This window comes from Oncorhynchus masou, chromosome 18 (genome assembly GCF_036934945.1).
Source record: "Oncorhynchus masou masou isolate Uvic2021 chromosome 18, UVic_Omas_1.1, whole genome shotgun sequence".
In the NCBI taxonomy this organism is placed as follows: Eukaryota; Metazoa; Chordata; class Actinopteri; order Salmoniformes; family Salmonidae; genus Oncorhynchus; species Oncorhynchus masou.
Genome location: NC_088229.1, coordinates 46473554 through 46498397, shown reverse-complemented (window position 1 = coordinate 46498397; position 24844 = coordinate 46473554). Strand labels below are relative to the sequence as shown.

The 24844-nt window shown below is 46.2% G+C and overlaps 2 protein-coding genes across 4 annotated transcripts in view; one reads left to right on the top strand and one right to left on the bottom strand.

Moving 5' to 3' along the window:
* Nucleotides 1-373, top strand: part of LOC135504705 (rhodopsin-like) — a 28295-nt gene extending 27922 nt beyond the window's left edge. For all 3 annotated transcript variants that reach the window (XM_064923500.1, XM_064923501.1, XM_064923499.1), the window contains one exon: nucleotides 49-373. In XM_064923500.1, coding sequence (XP_064779572.1) covers nucleotides 49-174 — 126 coding nt within the window. In that variant the 3' untranslated portion in view covers nucleotides 175-373. The remainder of the gene's footprint in view (nucleotides 1-48) is intronic.
* The window catches only part of LOC135504704 (plexin-D1-like), a 109682-nt gene continuing 85200 nt past the window's right edge, over nucleotides 363-24844 (bottom strand). The window contains exons 22-36 of the mRNA XM_064923498.1: nucleotides 22806-22918; nucleotides 21851-21955; nucleotides 20917-21047; nucleotides 15349-15547; nucleotides 15035-15181; nucleotides 14693-14849; nucleotides 14382-14485; nucleotides 13346-13409; nucleotides 11695-11729; nucleotides 10808-10912; nucleotides 10326-10489; nucleotides 10076-10223; nucleotides 6859-6999; nucleotides 5127-5201; nucleotides 363-3023 (exon numbers count right to left, since the gene is read on the bottom strand). Coding sequence (XP_064779570.1) covers nucleotides 2907-3023; nucleotides 5127-5201; nucleotides 6859-6999; nucleotides 10076-10223; nucleotides 10326-10489; nucleotides 10808-10912; nucleotides 11695-11729; nucleotides 13346-13409; nucleotides 14382-14485; nucleotides 14693-14849; nucleotides 15035-15181; nucleotides 15349-15547; nucleotides 20917-21047; nucleotides 21851-21955; nucleotides 22806-22918 — 1805 coding nt within the window. The 3' untranslated portion in view covers nucleotides 363-2906. The remainder of the gene's footprint in view (nucleotides 3024-5126; nucleotides 5202-6858; nucleotides 7000-10075; nucleotides 10224-10325; nucleotides 10490-10807; nucleotides 10913-11694; nucleotides 11730-13345; nucleotides 13410-14381; nucleotides 14486-14692; nucleotides 14850-15034; nucleotides 15182-15348; nucleotides 15548-20916; nucleotides 21048-21850; nucleotides 21956-22805; nucleotides 22919-24844) is intronic.

The following is a 24844-nucleotide window of genomic DNA, read 5'->3' as shown; positions in this document are numbered from 1 at the left end:
ATAGATAGACGTGTGTGTGAAAAACCTTCCCTCTCCTCCCTTCTCCAGTTCAGAAACTGCATGTTGACCATAGTGTGTTGTGGGAAGAACCCATTCGGTGAGGAGGAGACCTCCACCGCCTCCTCCAAAACACAGGCCTCCTCCATCTCCGCCAGCCAGGTGGCTCCTGCCTGACCTACGACCCATAAAGCCTGACTCCTTACCTGTCCCAGCCCATCTGTGGACCCACCGCCAAGCAGCAGCCTCCGATAGGCCAATTTTCTCGATTTACCTCTGTCTGCACTGCATGGGTGTGCCTGTTGTACCTGTACATATATCCCTCAATGTGACCAAAGCATAACAAACCAAGAAACAGTGCTTAGTTGGCTTCATCAATCGTTTACTGGAGTTGGTAGAAGTTGCCTCAAACCACTGATAAAGAGTCAGATTATTTTACTCCCCTTTTAAAGGTTATGGTTAGGAATAGGGGTTGCATTGTCTGATACCAGGTCTGTGGTTAGTGCATCTTGACTTCTACCTCAAGCACTTTTAAGCAGCACCTCTGGGTGTCATTTTGGTGGCTGTCCAACTAAACACGTTCCATGGGCTCCCCTCCCATTTAAACACATACAATCATTTAGTGTTGAAGTGAAACCTTCAAATGCCACAATATAAAAAAAGAACTATGGCAACTCTTGTTTACGTAATTGTTCAGCTTATGCCCCTTAAATACACTTTAAAGTATCCATTTTTAAATGAATACTTAGGGTAAAATAAGTTTTAAATTGGTTTAGATTGTGCCTACCATAAAGCATTGAGGAGAGCTCTCCCCTGGTGTCTTTCCCATGATGAGGCTGATGAGGCTGAGTGCTTAACACTTGGCTCGGAAAAGGTCCTGAATGTAAACAAATGGACCTGCATAGAACCTCTGCAGAAAGAAGACACCTCCTGAGAGTGTGTGTGTTAGTGTGCGTGTGTGTATGCGTGTATGTTTAAAAGCTCTGGAGACCAGGACTAGTGTTAATAATGTAAAGATTAGGATGTTGTACGTGACGTGGAAATAAAGTTGTTAAATGTCCTGGAATAAAAATGACGATAAAAATGAGACCTTTCTTTTTCATAGCTGTTTCTTTCATATGGGAGCATTTACAGTACTAGCCTTTCAGAAAAAGTCCATATGCCCATTGGGTTGTTGGGTGGTATGCACAACCATTCAAGACAGCACAAACAAAACACTACAGTACATTGCTGCCCTGTGGTTTAAAAATGTCACTTTGCTGAACTTTTCTCAGTTTACATAGGACCAGGGCCTAGATTCAGTCAGATCAAGCATTAACTGGCGATAGCAGACACCCGCATAGCAGATGTTTTGGCAATGTCAGAGGTGAAACTGCTAGAGCTGTCAAATCGGTGAGCAGCTGCTCTTGCGATCGTTGCCATGAAAGCCAAAGCGCTAGAAGTTCAGAATGAGAAAATGTAGGCTATATAGAAATAATTATGCTCAAATTTATAAGTCATCCAATGAAATCATGAGCATTTCTATCATCCTAATCCAGGTGTAGATTATATCTCACATTCCAGTGTTCAAATTTGTAAATAAAGCTGCATGGGATTTTCGTTAATGCAACTACGTGCAGCCAATGGCAATGGCCGCTTTAGGTATAATGCCAGGAGCCACTTGTGGATATGATAGCTCGAACTCAGTTCCCATACCGCCAAAACAACCGCTATGCGGATGTTGGCTAAAGCGGATTTGATTGAATCGAGCCCTTGTTATTGATGAAAACAGGAATTGAAATATGATTACGAAACTGACATTTCATAACATTTTATACTATATTAAAGCTTTGTAATAGCATTTACTTTCACAAACTGACAATAGACACAATTCATTTTGGCATCACAAGTACAGTCATGTCAAACAGTTCTTCCTCTTTGATTAACTGAAGGTCATAGTTCTACTCTAAATTTCCCGCTTGGTCATAATCAATCTTCGTTCTCAGTCATTTCCAAAACAGATCAACCTGTCTTCACAAGAACACATCCAATGTAATTATATAGAGTCCAGTCTCTTTGCAAGCAGGTCTGGCACATGAAACGTCACCTAAATAAATCACCTAATTATACTCTCTACTCCTCCATAACCCATCACCAATTTGCAAAGCCCATTGGGACTTGTAGTTCAAAGCACCGGTGGAGTTCTTTGCCCATTCCACCAATCAAACCTGAGAACAGTGCAGGTTATAAGAAGATGGGAGGAGTTTCTCATTCACATATCATTGAACAGGCCACTCAGAAAGCATTATAACTCAGCTATAAATATTGCTATGGACATTTATCATACAGTACAGTGCATCATTGGCTCATCCCCCAAGAAAAAGGGGGTCAGTGCGTAAGATGGTTGCCGGGGATCCAGGTCCCAGAGGCGGTGACGTCATCCAGAATGAGGTCCATCTCCAAGTGCCTCCTCTAACTCCACTATGCTTCAGGTCAAAGCAGTGTGAAACCAGAGTGAGATTTAAACCAGGTGTGAATAAGCAGGAAACCAGCTTGGGGTTATATCCATGTGTGAATAGAAGAGTCAACACAGATTCTATATTTGATATAAGGGACGTGGGTATCAATTCCTCGGTATCTAAAGCAATTGCTCAATACAAGGTAAGTTTCTTAATCCATGGTACAGTGCTCCCAATCAGGTTTCTGAGGCAGTCTTGGGTTAGGGGTGGTACAGTAAAGCTCAAGCTGACATCTCTTCCAGTCTTAAAGCAAAATCTTTCTTAAAGAAAAGAGTTCCTTTCTGTCTTTGGGCTCTATAAACAGAAGGGATATGTGGAGGGTAGACGGACTGGGGGTTTCCTAGGTCCTTGGACCCCGAGTAGGGAGGAGGCAGCCAGGGGGAATAGGCTGGCATCTGGGTGGAGGGAGACTCAGGCCTCACTGCTGCACTCATAGATGTTGTCCTCCACCAGAGCAATGACCTGCTCAAACTTGTGGTGCAGCTGAGTACGCTTCGCTGTGGGGTTGGACTCAAGAGCACTCACCACCTAACAGAGAGAGAGGGAGAAGGAGAGCGAGAAAGAAACAATTCAGACAATGGCCAAGTGAGCAACCTTACAACACGTATCTACCCACAGTTAGAGAATGAGAGAGAGAGAGAAACAGAGAGACTCATTTCAGTAACCCTCAAGTGTTCATGCATTCTGCAGCACAAGACAGAAACTCAACCACCTGCCCAGACAGAGAAAGAGTACTTCAGCAGTTCTTCAGCCTTCATGCTCTCTCGCCACAAGAGCCTTTACTGTTCACATACAGTGGCGCAAAAAAGTATTTAGTCAGCCACCAATTGTGCAAGTTCTCCCACTTAAAAAGATGAGAGGCCTGTAATTTTCATCATAGGTACACTTCAACTATGACAAAATTAGAAAAAAAATCCAGAAAAATCACATTGTAGGATTTTTATGAATTTATTTGCAAATTATGGTGGAAAATAAAAATTTGGTCAATAACAAAAGTTTATCTCAATACTTTGTTATATACCCTTTGTTGGCAATGACAGAGGTCAAACGTTTTCTGTAAGTCTTCACCAGGTTTTCACACACTGTTGCTGGTATTTTGGCCCATTCCTCCATGCAGATCTCCTCTAGAGCAGTGGTGTTTTGGGGCTGTTGCAGGGGAACACAGACTTTCAACTCCCTCCAAAGATTTTCTATGGGGTTGAGATCTGGAGACTGGCTATGCCACTCCAGGACCTTGAAATGCTTCTTACGAAGCCACTCCTTCGTTGCCCAGGCGGTGTGTTTGGGATCATTGTCATGTTTAAAGACCCAGCCACGTTTCATCTTCAATGCCCTTGCTGATGGAAGGAGGTTTTCACTCAAAATCTCACGATACTTGGCCCCATTCATTCTTTCCTTTACACGGATCAGTCGTCCTGGTCCCTTTGCAGAAAAACAGCCCCAAAGCATGATGTTTCCAACCCCATGCTTCACAGTAGGTATGGTGTTCTTTGGATGCAACTCAGCATTCTTTGCCCTCCAAACACGACGAGTTGAGTTTTTACCAAAAAGTTCTATTTTGGTTTCATCTGACCATATGACATTCTCCCAATCTTCTTCTGGATCATCCAAATGCTCTCTAGCAAACTTCAGACGGGCCTGGACATGTACTGGCTTAAGCAGGGGGACACGTCTGGCACTGCAGGATTTGAGTCCCTGGCGGCTTAGTGTGTTACTGATGGTAGGCTTTGTTACTTTGGTCTCAGCTCTCTGCAGGTCATTCACTAGGTCCCACCGTGTGGTTCTGGGATTTTTGCTCACCGTTCTTGTGATCATTTTGACCCCACGGGGTGAGATCTTGCATGGAGCCCCAGATCGGGAGAGATTACCAGTGATCTTGTATGTCTTCCATATCCTAATAATTGCTCCCACAGTTGATTTCTTCAAACCAAGCTGCTTACCTATTGCAGATTCAGTCTTCCCAGCCAGGTGCAGGTCTAAAATTTTGTTTCTGGTGTCCTTTGACAGCTCTTTGGTCTTGGCCATAGTGGAGTTTGGAGTGTGACTGTTTGAGGTTGTGGACAGGTGTCTTGAGTGTTAGAGGGCACTTTGGTCACTCCACTGCAGGAAAGTGTTTATAAGGGGGAAATGTGCCTTAAAATGTTTTGTGCAACTGGCTTAAAGTTAAGGAAACTTTAAGGGAAAAGATGAGGGGAAAATTAATTTAAGCTGTTTTATGCAACTGGGCCCCGGTGTCTGCTGGTACAGGAGAATGGCAGGTATAACAGCAGTTAAACACATGAGGGTCCTCAGACATTGTGATGAGGGCCCTCAGACATTATGATGAGGGCCCTGAGACATCATCACTGTCTGAATCATTCCACGGAACAGTAGGTGTGTGTGTGTGCGGGTCTTTTTCGGGTCTGGGTGAAAGAGGGTGTGTGGGGTTGTGAAGAGGCCGTTAGATCTTTAAAGAAGCATGTGATCACCTGTACTGATGCTTCATGCCCTGATACTCATCTTTCTCTTTCTCTCTGAAACTCTAAACTCCATGTGGAATATAGACTGTGATAAGGCTGGAGATAGGGACAGTTTAAACGTGTCAAACAGCTCATCCAGGGCAGAGGTAGTGGGAGAGATAGCGGATCTTACCTGGTTTCTGTATTTCTTGGCGTATTTGTAGATCTCCGTCAAGGCCAGGTTGGTATTGAACTCGTTTCTGTATTTCTGTAACAGAGTGAGTGTATCGTTCCGATATACAGTGAAAACTTTGTATACACCTACTCATTCAATGGTTTTTCTTTAATTTTACTATTTTCTACATTGTAGAATAGTAGTGAAGACATCAAAACTATGAAATCACACACATGGAATCATGTAGTAACCAAAAAAAAGTGTTAAACAAATCAAAATATATTTTATATTTGAGATATTACAAATAGCCACCCTTTGCACTCTTAGCATTCTCTCAACCAGCTTCAAGAGGGAGGTACCTGGAATGAGTTTCAATTAACAGGTGTTTGACAAAGTTGATTTGTCAAATTTCTTTCCTTCTTAATGCATTTGAGCCAATCAGCTGTGTTGTGACTCGGTAGGGTGGTATACCAAGTCCATATTATGGCAAGAACAGCTAAAATAAGCAAAGACAAATAATAGTCCATCATTATTTTAAGACATGAAGGTCAGTCAATAGGGAACATTTCAAGAATTTTGAAAGTTCCTTCAACTGCAGTCGTAAAAACCATCAAGCGCTATGATGAAACTGTCTCTCATGAGGACCGTCACAGGAAAGACCCAGAGTTACCTGTGCAGCAGAGGATAAGTTCATTAGAGTTAACTGCACTTCAGATTGCAGCCCAAATAATGCTTCACAGAGTTCAAGTAACAGACACATCTCAACATCAACTGTTCAGAGGAGACTGTGTGAATCAGGCCTTCATGGTCAAATTGCTGCAAAGAAACCACTACTAAAGGACACCAATAAGAAGAGATTTGCTTGGGCCAAGAAACACGAGCAATGGACATTAGACCGGTGGAAAGCTGTCCTTTGGTCTGATGAGTCCAAATGTGAGATTTTTGGTTCCAACCGCTGTGTCTTTGTGAACAGATGGAGGAGGAGGTGTGATGGTGTGCGGGTGCTTTGCTGGTGACACTGTCAGTGATTTCTTTAGAATTCAAGGCACACTTAACCAGTATGGCGACCACAGCATTCTGCAGCGATATGCCATGCCATCTGGTTTGCGCTTAGTGGGACTATCACTTGTTTTTCAACAGGACAATGACCCAAAACACACCTCTAGACTGTGTAAGGGCTATTTGAGCAAGAAGGAGAGTGATGGAGTGCTGCATCAGATGACCTCGCCACCACAATCACCTGACCTCAACCCAATTAAGATGGTTTTGGATGAGTTGGTCCGCAGAGAAAGAAAAGCAGCCAACAAGTGCTCAGCATATGTGTAGAACTCCTTCAAGACTGTTGGAAAAGCATTCCTCATGAAGCTGGTTGAGAGAATGCCAAGAGTGTACAAAGCTATTGAGGCAAAGGGGGGCTACTTTGAAGAATCTCACATAAAAAATATATTTTGATTTGTTGAACACTGTTTTGGTAACTACATGATTGTTATTTCATAGTTTTGATGTCTTCACCATTATTCTACAATGTAGAACATAGTAAAAATAAAGAAAAACCCTTGAATGAGTAGGTGTGTCCAAACTGTCGAATGATAGTGTAAACAAAAAACAAACAAAAAGTAATACATTAATTAACAGTGTAGCACCGTTGAATGCAGTGACAGTCTGCCACCAAGGATAACCCATTACAATCAATCAATCAATCAATCAATCAATCAATCATATATTGATCTGTCACCCCTCGCTCTCTCACCCGTGACTCCTCGGCCAAGTGGGCGTTCATCTCCTGCTCGCTCAGTGGCGCCATCTCCTGGATCTGCTTGTAGTAGCACTGCACCCTCTTCTTGTACTCTGGGATCTCCTTGGCATACAGCAGCTTGTTGGTGGGAGAGTCCTGAAACGAGACACAGTCCTATTTAGTCAAAGTAACCTCTATGGAGCTTTTAGTAATTAACCAAACTAGTTCTGTCCTTTACCACTCTCCTGACCACGACCAGTGTGTAATAAACCACTGCCTGTGTTTGGTTGTCAGATTGTTTTCAGTATGACAGTGCTCAGTCCAGTGTATGGTGAGTCAAATCAAATCAAATTGTATTTGTCACATACACATGGTTAGCAGATGTTAATGCGAGTGTAGCGAAATGCTTGTGCTTCTAGTTCCGACAATGCAGTAATAACCAACGAGTAATCTAACTAACAATTCCAAAACTACTACCTTATACACACAAGTGTAAAGGGATAAAGAATATGTACATAAAGATACATGAATAAGTGATGGTACAGAGCGGCATAGGCAAAATGCAGTAGATGGTATCGAGTACAGTATATACATATGAGATGAGTATGTAAACAAAGTGGCATAGTTTAAAGTGGCTAGTGATACATGTATTACATAAAGATGCAGTAGATGATATAGATATACAGTATATACGTATACATATGAGATAAGAGATAATATAATGTTTACATGATACTACTTAAATAATGTAGGGTAAGTAAGAGTGTGGTCTATGGTCAGTGAGTTGTTAATGAGACTTTGGGCAGCATGGTCTGTGGTCATAATGTAGTTGGTCTATGGTTGGTCTACAGTCCATGGTCATAGTGAGTGGTTGGTGTTATCAGTGTGTGAGTAGGTCAGCACCACCTTGTGCTGAGACAAAGAAGGGAGGGCCCAGGGTTTCCTCTCCTCACAATAGGAAAGTTAAACAAGCCATATCCACAGCCACAGAGAACCAGGCCAGACATAACAACCCTTCATTCTACTTACATCTGCTACTTCTCCAAGTTACTGACAGCATTTACAATGGTACTGAAAGCATTATTCAATCACTAAGGTACACATACAAGGTATTGGGTTGAGCTGAGCATACAGATATGTAGGCTATGCATTTGCGTGTGTGTGTGTGGTATCGGAGCTAGGAAGACTCCAGCCACTGCCCCTCCTCCTGATAGGGATCCCTCTCTTCCTGTCCACAAGGTCATTTCATTTCCTGTGGTTCCTCCATCTGCCTGACGACCCCCCTTGACCCCTAATAACCGCCCACACCCCCTCCATCCCTACTGTATGTCTGCAGGCCACCAGATAAGGTTTTCGTGGAAGCAGCTTCGTTTCCAAGCCCTCTCTCACCCCTGCAGAGCGATGTCCTGTCCTCTGACCGCTACACACGCACACTTGTGTATTATACTTGTGAGGACTTTTTGGGGATTCCCATTCAGAGTCCTATTTACTCTAAACCTGAACCTAACCCAGAGTTTGTCAAACTCGGTCCTTTTGGTTTTTGCCCTAGCTCTAGACAACTGATTCAAATAATCAACTAATTATCAAGCTTTGGTCAACTGAATCAGCATTAGTTAGTGTTAGGGAAAAAAAACTAAAAGTGCACACCTTGGGTCCCGTGGACCGAGTTTGGGAAACGCTGCCCTAACCCTAGTTCTAAACCTAACCCTTAAGCCTAAAATAGTCTTTTTTCTTTTTAGGCCTGGCCAAATGTCCGATGAGCATCGAGATGTGAGCATCTAGATGTTTTTACGGTGCTACAGTGTGTTTCTTTGTTTGTGTGTGTTTCACATGCTTGAGGTGCTTGCATTGGCTCTTTGGCAATGAACAAGTGGAATAGATCAGCATTGTTTGACAAATATCTCCAGGGAGGAAGTCAGTCAGAGAGACAGGAAGCAGTGTGTATGCTAGGGGTCACAACGTCCGAGGGATGAGACTGATTTGTGGGGAGTGAGGGCACTGAAAGACAGACAGACAGACACACACACACACAGACACAGACACAGACACACACACACACACACACACACACACACACACACACACACACACACACACACACACACACACACACACACACACACACACACACACACACACACACACACACACACAATTCCTGGTGCTCATGACCTTGGTTGAGCAGACTGGGCTGAAATAACATGAGGAGAGGTAGACAGAGCTGACGGACTGACTGGAGAAAGGAGGGGAGGGAGGTTGGCAGGGACTGGGGAGGAAACTGGGGATTTCTGCACTCGTCTTTTCCTACTAGCACTGACTTTGCTGATAACTATTTTGTTGAGGGAAAATGTACTTGTTAAGACAGTGATATGTGGTTGTCTCGCCTAGCTATCTGAAGATTAATTCAATAATTGTAAGTTACCCTGGATAAGAGCGTCTGCTGTCAAAAATGTATTTTTTGTCTGTGTGTAAGACTATATGCTGTAGGGGCTGGCTCTAGCCTTTTGGGTACCCTAAGTGAGATTTGGGTAACCAAAATTGTCTGCCTCTTGACAGTGGAGAGAAAAATGTACCCTTTCAAAATGAAATATCCAGCAATTCTACACATTATGCCAAGGAGGCATAGAGAAAATATTGCAGTTTTAAAGGAAGTTTTCTGCAGTTTTACACATTTTGCCATGGAGTGAAGAATATTTTGCAATTTTATAAGAAATATCATGCAATTCTACTTATTTCACCATAAGGCAGAGATATATTTTTGCAGTTTTAAAGCACATTTCCTGCAATTCTACACATTTTGTCATGACGTGTGCCCGGTCGGTATTCGGCCATGATTACTACAAGTTTAGATAACTGGCTAGACTAACTTACAATCTAAAAGTTGTTAGCTGACATGGCTAATTGAGTGACTGTCAAAAAAAGAGAAAATCTGCTGATTCCAAATTTCCAATTTACACCTTATATATTTTACTATTATAACGCTCAACAATAAGTTGAGACCCCGACTGAGTTCGAAAGAAACAAAAAAAACATTGGGGGGGGGGGCTAGCAGCTGGGGGCCCTAAGCGACTGCTGATGAGTAACCATGTCTATGAGTATGTGTTTACCTAGCAGTGAATATGTGTATGTGTGTATGCATGTTTATGTGTACTGTATTACATGTGTAGTGTACTGTATCACATGTACCATAAAAGTGTGTGTAATGCATGTGTGAAGTGTTTTTGTGTCTCACCTTGCCCAGCTGCAGGTCTGAAATGGAGCAGGCGTCTATGAAGGCCTGGGCGATGACAGACAGACATGCATCCATGTGATCCGTCTTATCAATGTCAAACACAAACTGAGGGTTCTTCAGGATGTTCACCCAGAAACGCAAAGGTAAACTAAGGAGATGGGAAAACATTCTGTGAGCTTCAGAAAACATTTAGCATTAGAGGTACTATAGTATTGATGAGTAGATGATCCGATGTATCTAGTTCCCCTACCTGTTGGTCTTCCAGATGTGCAGGGTGTCGGGGTCGGTGATGCCCCTCTTGTCCGCCTGCTCCTCCAGGAAGTCAAAGAAGTATTTGATGGCCAGTGGGGGACGCTCTGCGGGAATACTGAGGATGGCCTGGAAAAGGTCGTCCAGGAACTTCTGCAATGTTCCCTACGGAATCACAACACAGATGGGATCAGACACAGAACCAGAACTGGGATCAAGATGGATTGTTTGGAATTCCAGGATGATGTCACTGTAAATAGAACTGGTAATGGGATGATTCATAATGATTAAGGAGTGATGCCTCTGGTTTAGCCAGCTACTCTGATTGTCATGCCAAACTGTTTAGGCTCACGATTGGACATGATAAGGAGTTGGCGAGCTGAAGCAGTAACAGACCCAAACTAGGCTGGCACGGCTTTCTGTCACAGCATTGTAGACTGCAAATCGTTCAAGATAGCTGCCATGTATTTTTTATTTTCTGACCTTGGTGGAGAGGAGGCGTGTCAGGTAGATCTCAGGGAGGACCTTCTTACGGTGACTCTGTCTGTGGGACTTCTTATTCTCAAACAGCTCATCATGAGGCAGGACCTAGATGGGCAGGGGGCAGCGATTAGAGGTCAGGGTACAAAAACATCCATTCAGCACCATGGGAAATTACCTCATTCTAAACGGGAATCTACTGTACTGTAGGTGTGACTAACGTTTGACAGGGAGATAAAAAATAATAATTTTGTGTTATGATTGGAAAAGTTCAGTTAATACGTCTTCCATTTCAAAAGGTTTCTCTTATTCTTGCCTCATGAATACGACCCAGGAATCACAGTGGGGATTTATGAGGTATGACTAACATGATGTCACTTTATGAAATACTGCAAGTTGGAAAAGTCTGGAATTTTCTCTTACGCAGTACCAGTATCATGTGACATGCTCCTACAGGTCTTAGCTAGGACAGGGCTATGGAGCTGGGGCAGAAAGACACTGGCGTTTGTCCTCTACTGAGCCTGTCATCAAGCTCCAGTCCAGGCCAGCACACCATAATAGGAAGTCCTACAACAAACAACTGCACACTAAAAATGACTGAAGCAAGAACTCATGTCAAACCCAAAGTCATATCGGTGGTTTTTTTTCAATGGCTAATGTGCTATTAGCACTGTCATGTCCTTGCTCCAGCTTTCCTACAAGCACACGCACACTCAAACTCTTACGAAAGTATGTAGTCAGATGTATTGCTCAGGCCTTCACTGTGTCTGAGTTAAATTGAGCTCTCTCTGAGACCAATGGGGCCGATGACAGAAGGAACGGGGTCAATAGGGGTGAATGAGAAAGCTCTCTGTCCATGTGTGTGTGTGAGTGAGTGTGTCTGTACTTACCAAATGGACATATTTCTCTGTGTCCAAGTCTTTGGCTGCAGAGAGAGAGAAAAAACAGAACAAAACAATCAGAAATCAGAGGAGTGAGAGAGAAATCAGAGGAGAGAGAGAGCGAGAAAGAGGCAGTTTGAAAAAAAGAAGATTGGAGGAGGGAAGGCGAGTGAAAGACAGTAAAAAGGAAAAGGGAGAGTATGTAAGAGCCAACGATTCAGGTGGATTGGGAGCTGAGTGAAAAAAGGAAAGATTATGAGTGAAAGAATGAGGGAGAAAAGCTGAAGAGAAACAGACAGAGTTTGTGATTGGTGCTGGAGCCAGTCTAATGAGTTTACAAAGCTCAGGCACACACACACACACACACACACACCCCCCCCCCCCCCCCCCACGGTGACTGTGCTCTCATTACTCCAGGCCTAGCTTTGGTTTAGGCCCTGGTCCCAGTCCAGACCCTCTGAGGTGATCACAGAAAGGGGTAAATGTGTTTTACATTAGCCAGGGTTTACTTTACATCCATTTAGCCTGTTTCTGGTTCAATATGACTGAGAGGAGAGGCCCTAATCATTAGGGTGGACAGAGCGGGTCTGTCAGAACTAAGATCTGTTCTGGGTGAGGTTAGCAGACCCTCCCAAATGTTGACGTCACAGTAGAGAATCATCTGGTACAGGGAACACTCCCCCTCCTGTTTCATCTGGGGCTAGATATCTGTTCATGCTTATGGCTACTGGACATCAACCATGCTGTAGAAAGGTCTAAATGTCTGGTTGGCCCTGTCCGGGGGTATAGTCGGACGGGGCCACAGCGTCTCCCGACCTCTCCTGTCTCAGCCTCCAGTAATTATGCTGCAATAGTTCATGTGTTGGGGGGCTAGGGTCAGTCTGTTATATCTGGAGTATTTATCCGGTCTTATCCGGTGTCCTGTGTGAATTTAAGTATGCTCCCTTTAATTCTCTCTCTCTCTGATGACCTGAGCCCTAGGACCATGCCTCAGGACTACCTGGCCTGATGACTCCTTGCTGTCTCCAGTCCACCTGGTCGTGCTGCTGCTCCAGTTTCAACTGTTCTGCCTGCGGCTATGGAACCCTGACCTGTTCACCGGATGTGCTACCTGTCCCAGACCTGCTGTTTTCGACTCGCTCGCTCTATGGCACCTGCTGTCTCTAACTCGGAATGATCGACTATGAAAAGCCAACTGACATTTACTCCTGAGGTGCTGACCTGTTGCACCCTCTACAATCACTGTGATTATTATTATTATTTCCTGCTGGTCATCTATGAACATCTTGGCCATGTTCTGTTCCCTTTCTAGGGAGTTTCTCCTAGCCACCGTGCTTCTACATCTGCATTGCTTGCTGTTTGGGGTTTTAGGCTGGGTTTCTGTACTGCACTTTGAGATATCAGCTGATGTAAAAAGGGCTTCATAAATACATCTGATTGATTTATTGATGATGTACTGTGTGTGTGCGTGCATCCGTGTGTGATTGATTAAGCGAGACTGCACGGGAAATGTATGCATGTCGGTGGTTTGATGTGTGAGTGTGTGTAATATGCTCAGGATGAAGTGAGTGTGTGTGGTTTTATCATAATAAAGTTTATATTTTTCTAAGCATGTAGGAGTGTGTGACAAGGTGACAGAGAGTGTGTGTGTGTGACCTACCTCTCCCCAGGGTGTTGTCTCTCTTGTCTTTCATGCTCATGGCGAACGACGCCCCCTCTGGGATCTGTGGGAGGGTTCAGAGGTCACAGGGACAGGGGTGAGAGGGGGAGCACGAGAACTGGATCATTATCTGCTGCCTCAGGGTATGTGTGTGTGTTCGGGTGTGTGTGTGAGTCTGAAGTGGCAGGGTGGCTCCAGGGGGGCTCGCTGGGCTCATTAAAGTCAACACAGGGAAATGGATTGAACAGCCTTGCCAGTGAACTGAGACTGTTAGTACACACTGTGCCTCACTGCCTTCACAACTCAGCACTAACTTAACAGAGCACGTAACAGCACTGGTAACAGGGTAAAGGTTATAGGTCATCCCCCGACTGTTTACACACACAAATACACACAGAATTACTCTGACACATTACAAACATGACACTAAAAAATGCCAAGACCCCCCAAAATGATCTTTTACACCAAGACAAACACACAAATACCCACCACAGACAATGACAGATACAAATAAAAACAGAAATCACACAAAAACATACAACATGTGTATGATGACATAAACAAACACACAGTCGGGGCGGCAGGGTAGCCTAGTGGTTAGAGCGTTGGACTTGTAACCGGAAGGTTGCAAGTTCAAAACCCCCTAGCTGACAAGGTACAAATCTGTCGTTCTGCCCCTGAACAGGCAGTTAACCCACTGTTCCCAGGCCGTCATTGAAAATAAGAATGTGTTCTTAACTGACTTGCCTGGTTAAATAAAGGTAAAATAAATAAAAAGTCACAGAGGGGCACCACACACACATACTGTATCGACACCCATCTGTATGCAAACACAGATAAACAGAATGTGGCACTCCTTGGGCAGTCAACATTTACAGTGACTTCTCACCCTCACCTCTGTAACTTCCACCCTTGCTGTGAGTGTGTTAATGTCAGGGAAAACACAGGGGACACACACCACGCACAACCTCACTTATGCATCCACTCACGCAGGCACAGGTGAGTTGGTGTGTGTGTTGTGGGAGCAGAGCCTTGCCTGGTAATGCGTGACTGTGTTGAGTTTCTTCCTGCCATCCTCCATCACTGAAGTGTTATCCAGGTCCTGGAGGATCCTGCTGTTACTACCAGACGCAAACCATTCTACAGCACAGCAGAGAGGGGGTGAAAAGGGAGAGGGACGAGGAAAGGGACAATAATGTTATAAATGTTCAAATGCATTTGGCCATCTATTGTATAAGCTTCATGTCAGTTGTGCTACAAAGCAAGAGTTGATCAGGGGTCCCTTTCAAAAAATGTCTTTCTCAATCAATCTAAATAAGGAAGGAGAATAAAATACAGTTCTCTCACCCAGGTCTACGTCCTCTGCCTGGGGCCACTGCGAGAAGGGCAGGTTCTTATAGAAGGCATCTAGAATCTTATCCTTCACCTGGCAGATGGTGTCTGTGTTCATCACCCTCACGGCCAGAGAGTCCATCCCACAGCCCTGGAATGAGACGTTGATGTTCTGGACACAAAGAGAGGGAGGACATTAGAGTAGGCAGGGTAGGTCACTATTTAATTAGGACATTATAAACAGGATTATATAGAGGTGAATGATTGACACATGATACATGCATACAGCAAGACTTTTTGATTTTTTATTAATCAGTGGTCAGTATATGAAATCAGCACTGCGGTGTTGTGACTGACCTGTGGCTTGGCCTCGATGTTCTCTCTGAGCAGCCACTCCTCATTGAGGGTGTACCGGGCCTTCCCTGTGATGGCGTCTATAGAACCCTTGTTGATCTGCTGCTTGATGGCACACAGTAGCAGGAAGAAGGGCTCGCCCACTGTCTCCTGAAGAAAACATCACAGTAAACATGTTAAAAACGTAAAAGATAGCTTTGAGAACCGAGGGATGATGTTTCTCAGTAAGGGGTTCAACTACATTGACAGTGGATCCTCATGATTTGATTAAAAGGTCAAGGTGATTCTCGTTTTTTATCCCGCCATCCTTCCCACACCTTGAGGTAGCTGTACATGCAGATAGACATCCAGTTGGTGAGCATCTTCTCCACCACAGACTCTGTGCGTCGCAGCATCAGCTTGGGGTTCTTGGCGGCCGAGGCGTCGATCAGGTCCACCAGCAGATCCTTCATAATGCTGGTGTAGTACTCCAGTTTACCATGGAGGGCGATAGTGAGCAAGGACGCCAGGCTACACCTGAGGAAAGAGAGACAAAAGAAAAACACCAAAATGTGTGTGAGGACAGAGTACAGAGACATGCAAGAGGATTTACTCCCCGCACCTGAAAAGATATCCATGTATAGTATTGGCATTAGCAAGAGACACCAGCGCATGTGTGTGTGTGACATCTGGCATTGAGGAAGCATGTGTAGAACTGGTCAACTTCAATAGACCGCATGTAAGTAGAGTGTCAATACATTTGGTGTAATATCAGCTGATGCCACCACACTGGGTTTTCCCTTCTGAACTGGCTCCGCTTTATTTATGAGTGGTCCAAATGGATAGAGGGTGTGGACGGGGTGATTTCCATAACAAAGAGCCTTTCATCCAGGAGGAGACCAGGTTGGGGAAATATTATAGCTGCTGTGTTGCTTAGCCTGGAGAGGGAGGGAAGTGGTTTGGTCTCAGATAACCTAATGTAGCAGGAGTAAAATAAATGCCTGATTTCCTAAATCCAGTTTTCAGCAGAAAAGGAAGCTAGGTTGAAGATATCCCTGAAAATTGGATGCATACGGTTGTTGGCAACTACGCTAAGGGTGGGACTTGGGAATATCCCAGTTCTTTGAAGAGCCTTCAGAACAACATTGTTTTTACACATATGCTGAGGTGTTGTGTGGAGCTGTCATATTCTACACATAAACACGTTGAACTGGGAAGAGGTGGATACATAGGATCATTAGTTAGTGTAACGACGTTCTTCGTTTGTCGCAAGAAAGTCGGACCGAAATGCAGCGTGTTGGTTACTCATGTTTTTTAATGAAACAAATAACGATTACAAGAAAATACAAAACAACAAAACGGAACGTGAAACCTATTACAGCCTATCTGGTGAATACTACACAGAGATAGGAACAATCACCCACGAAATACAAAGTGAAACCCAGGCTACCTAAATACGGTTCCCAATCAGAGACAACAAGAATCACCTGACTCTGATTGAGAACCGCCTCAGGCAGCCGCCTATGCAACACCCCTACTCAGCCGCAATCCCAATAACTAAAAAACCCCACTATGAAATACAACAACATAAACCCATGTCACACCCTGGCCTGACCAACTAATTAACGAAAACACAAAATACTAAGACCAAGGAGTGACAGAACACCCCCCCTAGGGTGCGGACTCCCGGACGCACCTCAAAACCATAGGGAGGGTCCGGGTGGGCGTCTGTCCATGGTGGCGGTTCCGGCTCGGGACGTGGACCCCACTCCATAAATGTCATAGTTCCTCCCCTTCCGTCCTGGGATGATCCACCCTCGCCGCCGACCATGGCCGAATAGTCCTCACCCAGAACCCCACTGAACTGAGGAGCAGCTCGTGACTGAGGGGCAGCTCGTGACTGAGGAGAAGCTCGGGACTGAGGGGCAGCTCGGGACTGAGGGGCAGCTCGGGACTGAGGGGCAGCTCGGGACTGAGGGGCAGCTCGGGACTGAGGGGCAGCCCAGTACTGAGAGGAAGCCCAGTACTGAGAGGAAGCCCAGTACTGAGATGAAGCCCAGCCAGGCAGTTGAATCCGGCAGATCCTGGCTGACTGGTGGATCTGGAAGAGTCTGGTTGACTAGCAGATCTGGAAGTGTCTGGTTGACTGGCAGATCTGGAAGAGTCTGGCTGAATAGCAGATCTGGAAGAGTCTGGCTGACTGGCAGATCTGGAAGAGTCTGGCTGACTGGCAGATCTGGAAGAGTCTCGCTGACTGGCATATCTGGAAGAGTCTGGCTGACTGGCAGATCTGGAAGAGTCTGGCAGATCTGGAAGAGTCTGGCTGACTGGCAGATCTGGACAGACTGGCGGCGCTGGGCAAACTGGCGGCGCTGGGCAGACTGGCGACGCTGGGCAGACTGGCGATGCTGGGCAGACTGGCGACGCTGGGCAGACTGGCAGCTCCTTGCAGACTGGCAGCTCCATGCAGACTGGCAACTCCATGCAGACTGGCAGCTCTGGCTGCTCCATGCAGACTTGCAGCTCCATGCAGACTGGCAGCTCCATGCAGACTGGCAGCTCTATGCAGACTGGCAGCTGTAGCTGCTCCATGCAGACTAACAGCTCAGGCTGCTCCGAACAGGCAGGAGGCTCCGACAGCGCTGGAGAGGAAAAAGGCTCCGACAGGGCAGGAGAGGCGAGGCGCACTGTAGGCCTGATGCGTGGTGCTGGCACTGGTGGTATTTGGCCGAAGACACGCACAGGAAGCCTGGTGCAGGGAGCTGCTACCGGAGGGCTGGGGTGTGGAGGTGGTACTGGATAGACCGGACCGTGCAGGCGCACTGGAGCTCTTGAGCACCGAGCCTGCCCAACCTTACCCGGTTGAATACTCTCGGTTGCCCTGCCAGTGCTGCGAGGTGGAATAGCCCGCACTGGGCTATGTAGGCGAACCGGAGACAGCGAGCGCAAGGCTGGTGCCATGTAAACCGGCCCAAGAAGACGCACTGGGGACCAGATGCGTAGAGCCGGCTTCATGGCATTTGGCTCAACGCTCAATCTAGCCCGGCCGATACGCGGAGCTGAAATATACCGCACCGGGCTATGCACCCGCACTGGGGACACCGTGCGCACCACTGCATAACACGGTGCCTGCCCGGTCTCTCTAGCCCCCCGGTAAGCACAGGGAGTTTGCGCAGGTCTCCTACCTGGCGTAGCCATACTCCCTGATAGCCCCCCCCCCCCCCCCAAGAAATTTTTGGGGCTGATTCCCGGGCTTTCATCCACGTCGCCGTGCTGCCTCCTCATACCAGCGCCTCTCCGCTTTAGCCGCTTCTAGTTCCTCCTTGGGGCGGCGATATTCACCAGGCTGAGCCCAGGGTCCTTTTCCGTCCAGTTCTTCCTCCCATGTCCAATTCTCCAAGTGGTGTAGCCTCTCCCACTGAAGCTGCTTCTGTTGCCTCTCGTGTGGCTCCTGCCTGTTAACACGCTGCTCGGTCCGTGTGTGGTGGGTGATTCTGTAACGACGTTCTTCATTTGTCGCAAGAAAGTCGGACCGAAATGCAGCGTGTTGGTTACTCATGTTTTTTAATGAAACAAATAACGATTACAAGAAAATACAAAACAACAAAACGGAACGTGAAACCTATTACAGCCTATCTGGTGAACACTACACAGAGACAGGAACAATCACCCACGAAATACAAAGTGAAACCCAGGCTACCTAAATACGGTTCCCAATCAGAGACAACGAGAATCACCTGACTCGGATTGAGAACCGCCTCAGGCAGCCAAACCTATGCAATACCCCTACTCAGCCGCAATCCCAATAACTAAAAAACCCCACTATGAAATACAACAACATAAACCCATGTCACACCCTGGCCTGACCAACTAATTAACGAAAACACAAAATACTAAGACCAAGGCGTGACAGTTAGGGTCCGATTCCGACTTAGGAAATTACGCCTTTCTTATGCACGCCTTTCTTACGCAAAGTGTTTGACAATGGTCCAGTCATTGTAAAGCGTGCACCAGGCTCCAGGTTTACCTGCTATGTGTGGTCTCCTTGTTATGGCGAACGTGACAGAATAACCCACCATAAAAGGACCAAGCAGCGTGTTAAGGAGGAATGGACCTGGGAGGAAATTTTGGACGGAGCAGGACCTTGGACACAGGCTGAGGAGTTGCCTAGGAGCAAGAGAGGACAGCAACAACGTTGGGAAGGTAGGCCACAGAAACCCCAAGATTGTTTTTGGGCGGGAGCACATGGAGCAGTCGGCGAAGTTGAGAGGTGAGTCAGAGATTGTTGAGGAGTTATTGGACAGATTGGAGGAGAGTGAACGGAGGGGGATTATGAGACCTTCGAGGAGTGGCCTTCGAGAGTTGATGCAATTGGAGGAGAGTGAAGAGAGGGCTGTTGGTTTGGCATAGTATGCACGGCATTGGCCATAAGAGCGTGTTAGCTGTCCGATGCCACCTGTGTCAGTTCCTCGTACTCATTCTGAAATGTGTTAAAGTTTCGGAACAATTGATGCCGGCTATACACACCAGGTCTCCAGTGTACTTTCACAACCCGGTGTGTCCTGTTCTTACTGCTTGCACTCTTCTCAAGTGTGCCTCCAGAGACCAGGACGTCCTGTGTCTCCTTCCCGCACTCACCCTGAGGTGTGTGTCCTCAGCCCGGTACCACCAGTTCCGGCACCACGCACCAGGCCTACAGTGCGCCTCGGCAGTCCAGAGCGTCCGTCAATAGTACCCAGTCTAGAGCGTCCGGTACCCAGACCGGAACCCCCTGTCCGGAGCCTCCGGCGACGGTCGCCAGTCCGGGGTCTCCGGCGACGGTCCCCAGCCCGGGGTCTCCGGCGACGGTCCCCAGCCCAGGACGTCCGGCGATGGTCCACGCAGCGAGGGTCCCCAGCCCGGGGCCTACGGAAAGGATCCGCAGTCCAGAGCCTCCGGAGATGATCCACGGGTCAGTGCTACAAGAGCGGACTCAGTGCAAAGAAGGGGGGCGGCATCCAGAACCAGAGCCGCCACCTAGGGTAGATGCCCACCCGGACCCTCCCCTATAAGTTCAGGTTTGCGGTCGGGAGTCCACACCTTTGGGGGTGGGTGGGGGGGTACTGTCACACCCTGACATTAGTTATCTATGTTTTATGTATTATTTTGGTCAGGTCAGGGTGTGACGAGGGTGGGTATGTGTGTTTTTGTCCTGTTTAAGGTTTTTGTATATCCATGGGGTTTTTGTATGTCTAGGTAATGTAGGTCTATGGTGGCCTGAATTGGTTCCCAGTCAGAGGCAGCTGTTTATCGTTGTCTCTGATTGGGGATCCTATTTAGGTTGCCATTTTCAATTTTGGTTTTGTGGGTTATTGTCTATGTGTAGTTGCCTGGCAGCACTCCTGTTACATAGCTTCACGTTCGTTTTTGTTGTTTTGTTAGTTTGTTTAGTGTTCTTCGTGGAATAAAAGAAGAATGTATTCTTGGTCTCGCTGCACCATGGTCTCCTCGTTATGACGAACAATGACATACAGTGCATGGAGACTGCTGTTGTTTCTATGGAAAAAAGAAAGTAGATGCCTTTTCCACTTGAAACCGGCAGGTTCGCTCCACCTTATTCATGGTTTCCTGGCATGTAAAACTGGTGGAATTATGAGGGAATTAAGTCAAGGTCAGTATACCGCTTATCTGTAGACACACCTCTGCCACACATTCATTTCTTAGATCTGTACCCCGAACAAATAGCGGGTGAATAGCGTGCTATTCTCATGCTTAAGTTCAAGGTCAGAATACGCATAGAGAGAAATGCATAAAAAGGGAATGACGTTCCAATTGTGCATGTTTAACTTGGGTTGGAATCGGGGCCTTATGCAGTAACAGTGTTTTGGGTTTGAAGTGTGCATGGTTGTCATGATTTTCATGGTTACCTGTCGCGTACGGCAAAGTCCTTCTGTTGCTCCAGCGCGTGGACGAAGGTAACCAGGAAGTGCTTGTTGTTGAGAAGAGTGGAGAAGAGAGTTATGCCCTCTTCCATGTTAGGCTTGGCTGTGTTAGAGGGCTGGAGAGACAAAGAGAATGAGGAGAGAGAAAAGAGGGAGTTACAGTATGTGTATTGAACCAACCTGTTCAGTCATTCTCCTCCCTAACCCAAATCTACCTCATAACTTCATTTGATCAGGGTATGATCACTAAAAGTCATTATGCAGTTTCTACCTCGGAGCTTTCACCTGCTCTCTCTCACACTCTCAGCCTAGTTAATGAGATGATATCCTATCTAAAGGTGCATCTAAGCAGTGCTCTGATAAAGTCTTCCCCCTGGACTGCAGCAATATGCTCCTGTTTTCACATTTACAGGAGAGCGGTGATAAATGGCCAATGTGAGCTTTGGACGCTGTGGCCTGGAAAACACGGGAAGGATCTGAACACTTTATCACTCTTAGACAGGCTCCCCAGGCTGTTGACCCAAAACCATGCAGTGATGCAATAGTAGATCTCTCGCTTTCTCACACACACACAACCAGAGATGGCTGTCTACATGGTTACAGTAGAATGTGTGTGGTGCCATTGTCAGGGAGATGGTGGGAAGTGTGTCAACAACCTGCCAGTGTCTGGGTGGGCTGGGGTAGTGTTTGACAACATGAGAACTGCCAGAATCATAAGGACTGGCAGCTGCTGAATGGGAATTAAAATGCAATACACACACACACACACACACTTGTGGTTTCCTTCTATAGTTACTCCTAATCAACAGCCTCACCATGGAGACGTAATAATCAGTGTGACCCAGTTGTGAAGCAGAAGCGCTGGAGGTAGAGGAGAGCAGAATGGATAGTGGAACACTTCAGGGGGTTAACTCTTTACCTGCCAGTCCTGCAGAAGGGGGTGTGTCTCGGGGAGGGCTCGTGGACCGAGGGCGTTGTTCTCATAGACGGGCTGGACCAGACTCCTCTCATAGTCTGAACACATCTGAGATAAACACACAGAGAGACAGAATCAGAGTGTGCGGACAGTGTGTGCTTGGAGTAAGTACATAATAATAACAATAGAGTGGGTGCTTATATTTCTCCTATTTCACACATGTACATGTACAACACTCTAACCCAGGGGTGTCAAATTAATTCCATAGAGGGCCCAGTGTTTGACGGTTTTTGGATTGTCCTTTCAATTAAGCCCTAGACCACCAGGTGAGGGGAGTTCCTTATTAATTAGTGACCTTAACTCATCAATTCAATTAAGCCCTAGACCACCAGGTGAGGGGAGTTCCTTATTAATTAGTGACCTTAATTCATCAATCAAGTACAAGGGACAAGCGGAAACCCACAGACACTCGGCCCTCCATGGAATGAGTTTGACACGTGCTCTATTAGCTAAGCTCCTTGCCATTGTTAGGTTGTACTAAAGCGTGTATGTGCATACAAAAGTGTAAGTATGGGTGTATGGTGTGTATGGGTGAGTAGAAGAATGTGTGCAGCAGTGTGTTTACATAAGTGGGGAAAGTTCTCTTGTGTGAGTGCCCAGCAATGTTCTGTCTCCTTGAAACATCATGTTTAAACATGAAACACACTGTTCTGTCTGTGGAAAATCAGATGGATAGCACACCAGAAAGGAGAAAACACTTACCTGTAACAAATATATGTTCTCCGCTAGTGACTAAAACCACACCACGCTTTAAAAGTTTTGGGACGGAAGAACTATTCAATGTAAATGGTTTCTGATCGAAAATCTCCCTCTAATGGTTGTGGTAAGGTGATACCCACCTTGGGGGAAGAAGGTCGGTGTGTATGTGTGTGTGTGTGTGTGTGTGTGACTGACTCACCTTGGGGAAGAAAGTGCGTGTGACAAACTGTTTGTACTCCAGGAAGGGGATTCCCTGGCTACTGTTCAGCTCCTTAGTCAGGTCTGTCATATCTGTCTGTAGCTCTGCAAAGCCTGGAGGGACACCACACACCACAGGGTTAGAGGACAACATCTCACCACCATTCACAGGTCATTTAGTCGAGAACACCTCAGACAACAATGCCTTTTATTCCAGAGCACAGGCCCAGAACCATGCATATGTCTCTACCTAGTTCTAGAACTTTCTTTTACATTCTAGAATATCCCAGAACCCAGGTTTAACTACATTAGCATATTCTGGTGTCACATGACCGTGCCAGCATTTGCAGACCAGCACAGCATGCAGGGAAATATTTACAAAACACAATCAGAGCTGCCAGATTCAATCTGAGAGTCTCCTATCAGAACCATGTGTGCTAGCAGTAAAACCCACAAGAACCGTATCAACATATCTAAACACATTGGTCTCATAGGTTCTGCTATGAGTGGATTATGTTCTGTCATTACAAGCTGTTATGAGACATGGAGGGGCTGTGTTGTCTCGTTATTGGACATGGGAGATCTCTTTATGGACAAGCTCTTCCTTCCCCAGGATGAGAAGTTTGTTTACGTTTTATACAATAATCACCATGGAGACATTCTGTGTGTGTATCTGTGTGTGTGTGTCAGGCCAAAACTCCCTCTTAGCATTTCCCTTCGGGATAATACATCCTCTGACAAATAGTCCTTTGGTCAGCCTTGACCATCAATGACTGACTCTACAGCCAAATTCCAATGCTCTTCAGTCACACACCTTATCACTCCCACACATACCAAAGTATTATCATTCATCTAGATAGGGGTGTCAAACTCATTCCATGGAGTGGTGTTCAACCTTCCCAAGTTCTCTCACGTCACCCCGCTCCTCCGCTCTCTCCACTGGCTTCCAGTTGAAGCTCGCATCCGCTACAAGACCATGGTGCTTGCCTACGGAGCTGTGAGGGGAACGGCACCGCAGTACCTCCAGGCTCTGATCAGGCCCTACACCCAAACAAAGGCACTGCGTTCATCCACCTCTGGCCTGCTCGCCTCCCTACCACTGAGGAAGTACAGTTCCCGCTCAGCCCAGTCAAAACTGTTCGCTGCTCTGGCCCCCCAATGGTGGAACAAACTCCCTCACGACGCCAGGACAGCGGAGTCAATCACCACCTTCCGGAGACACCTGAAACCCCACCTCTTTAAGGAATACCTAGGATAGGATAAAGTAATCCTTCTCACCCCCCCCACTTTAAATGATTTAGATGCACTATTGTAAAGTGGCTGTTCCACTGGATGTCATAAGGTGAATTCACCAATTTGTAAGTCGCTCTGGATAAGAGCGTCTGCCAAATGACTTAAATGTAATGATGTAAATGAGTGTCTAGTATCTGCAGGTTTTTTGGTTTTTCCTTTTAATTAAGCCCTAGACAACCAGGTGTGGGGAGTTCATTAATAATTAGTGACCTTAATTCATTAATCAAGTACAGGAAAGACACTCGGCCCTCCGTGGAATGAGTTTGACACGTGTGATCTGATTTTAGGGTGGCAGGTAGCCTAGTGGTTAGAGCATTGGGCCAGTAGCCGAAAGGTTGCTGGATCAAATCCCTGAGCTGACGAGGTAAATATCTATTGTTCTGCCCCTGAACAAGGCAGTTAACCCACTGTTCCCCAGTAGGCCATCATTGTAAATAAGAATTTGTTTTTAACTGACTTGCCTAATTAAATTGTCCCTGCAATATGCCAATCTCTTTACTCCCTTCCCAAACCTGTCCCCCGCCCCTGACACTCTCACCCACACATCTGTGTCCTTCCTAACAAACCTACCCTCCTCTTCTTTCCCTCATCCTCCTCCCACACCTCTCCTCACAGAAACATGTCCCTGACTCCTGCCCCTTTTTCTTCCTCTCCCACTCTCCATTTCTCTTTCTTTCTTATTCCATCTTTATCTATCTGTCCTATAAATCTGGTCGCTCAGACATTCTGTGGCCTTCAAACTGGCCC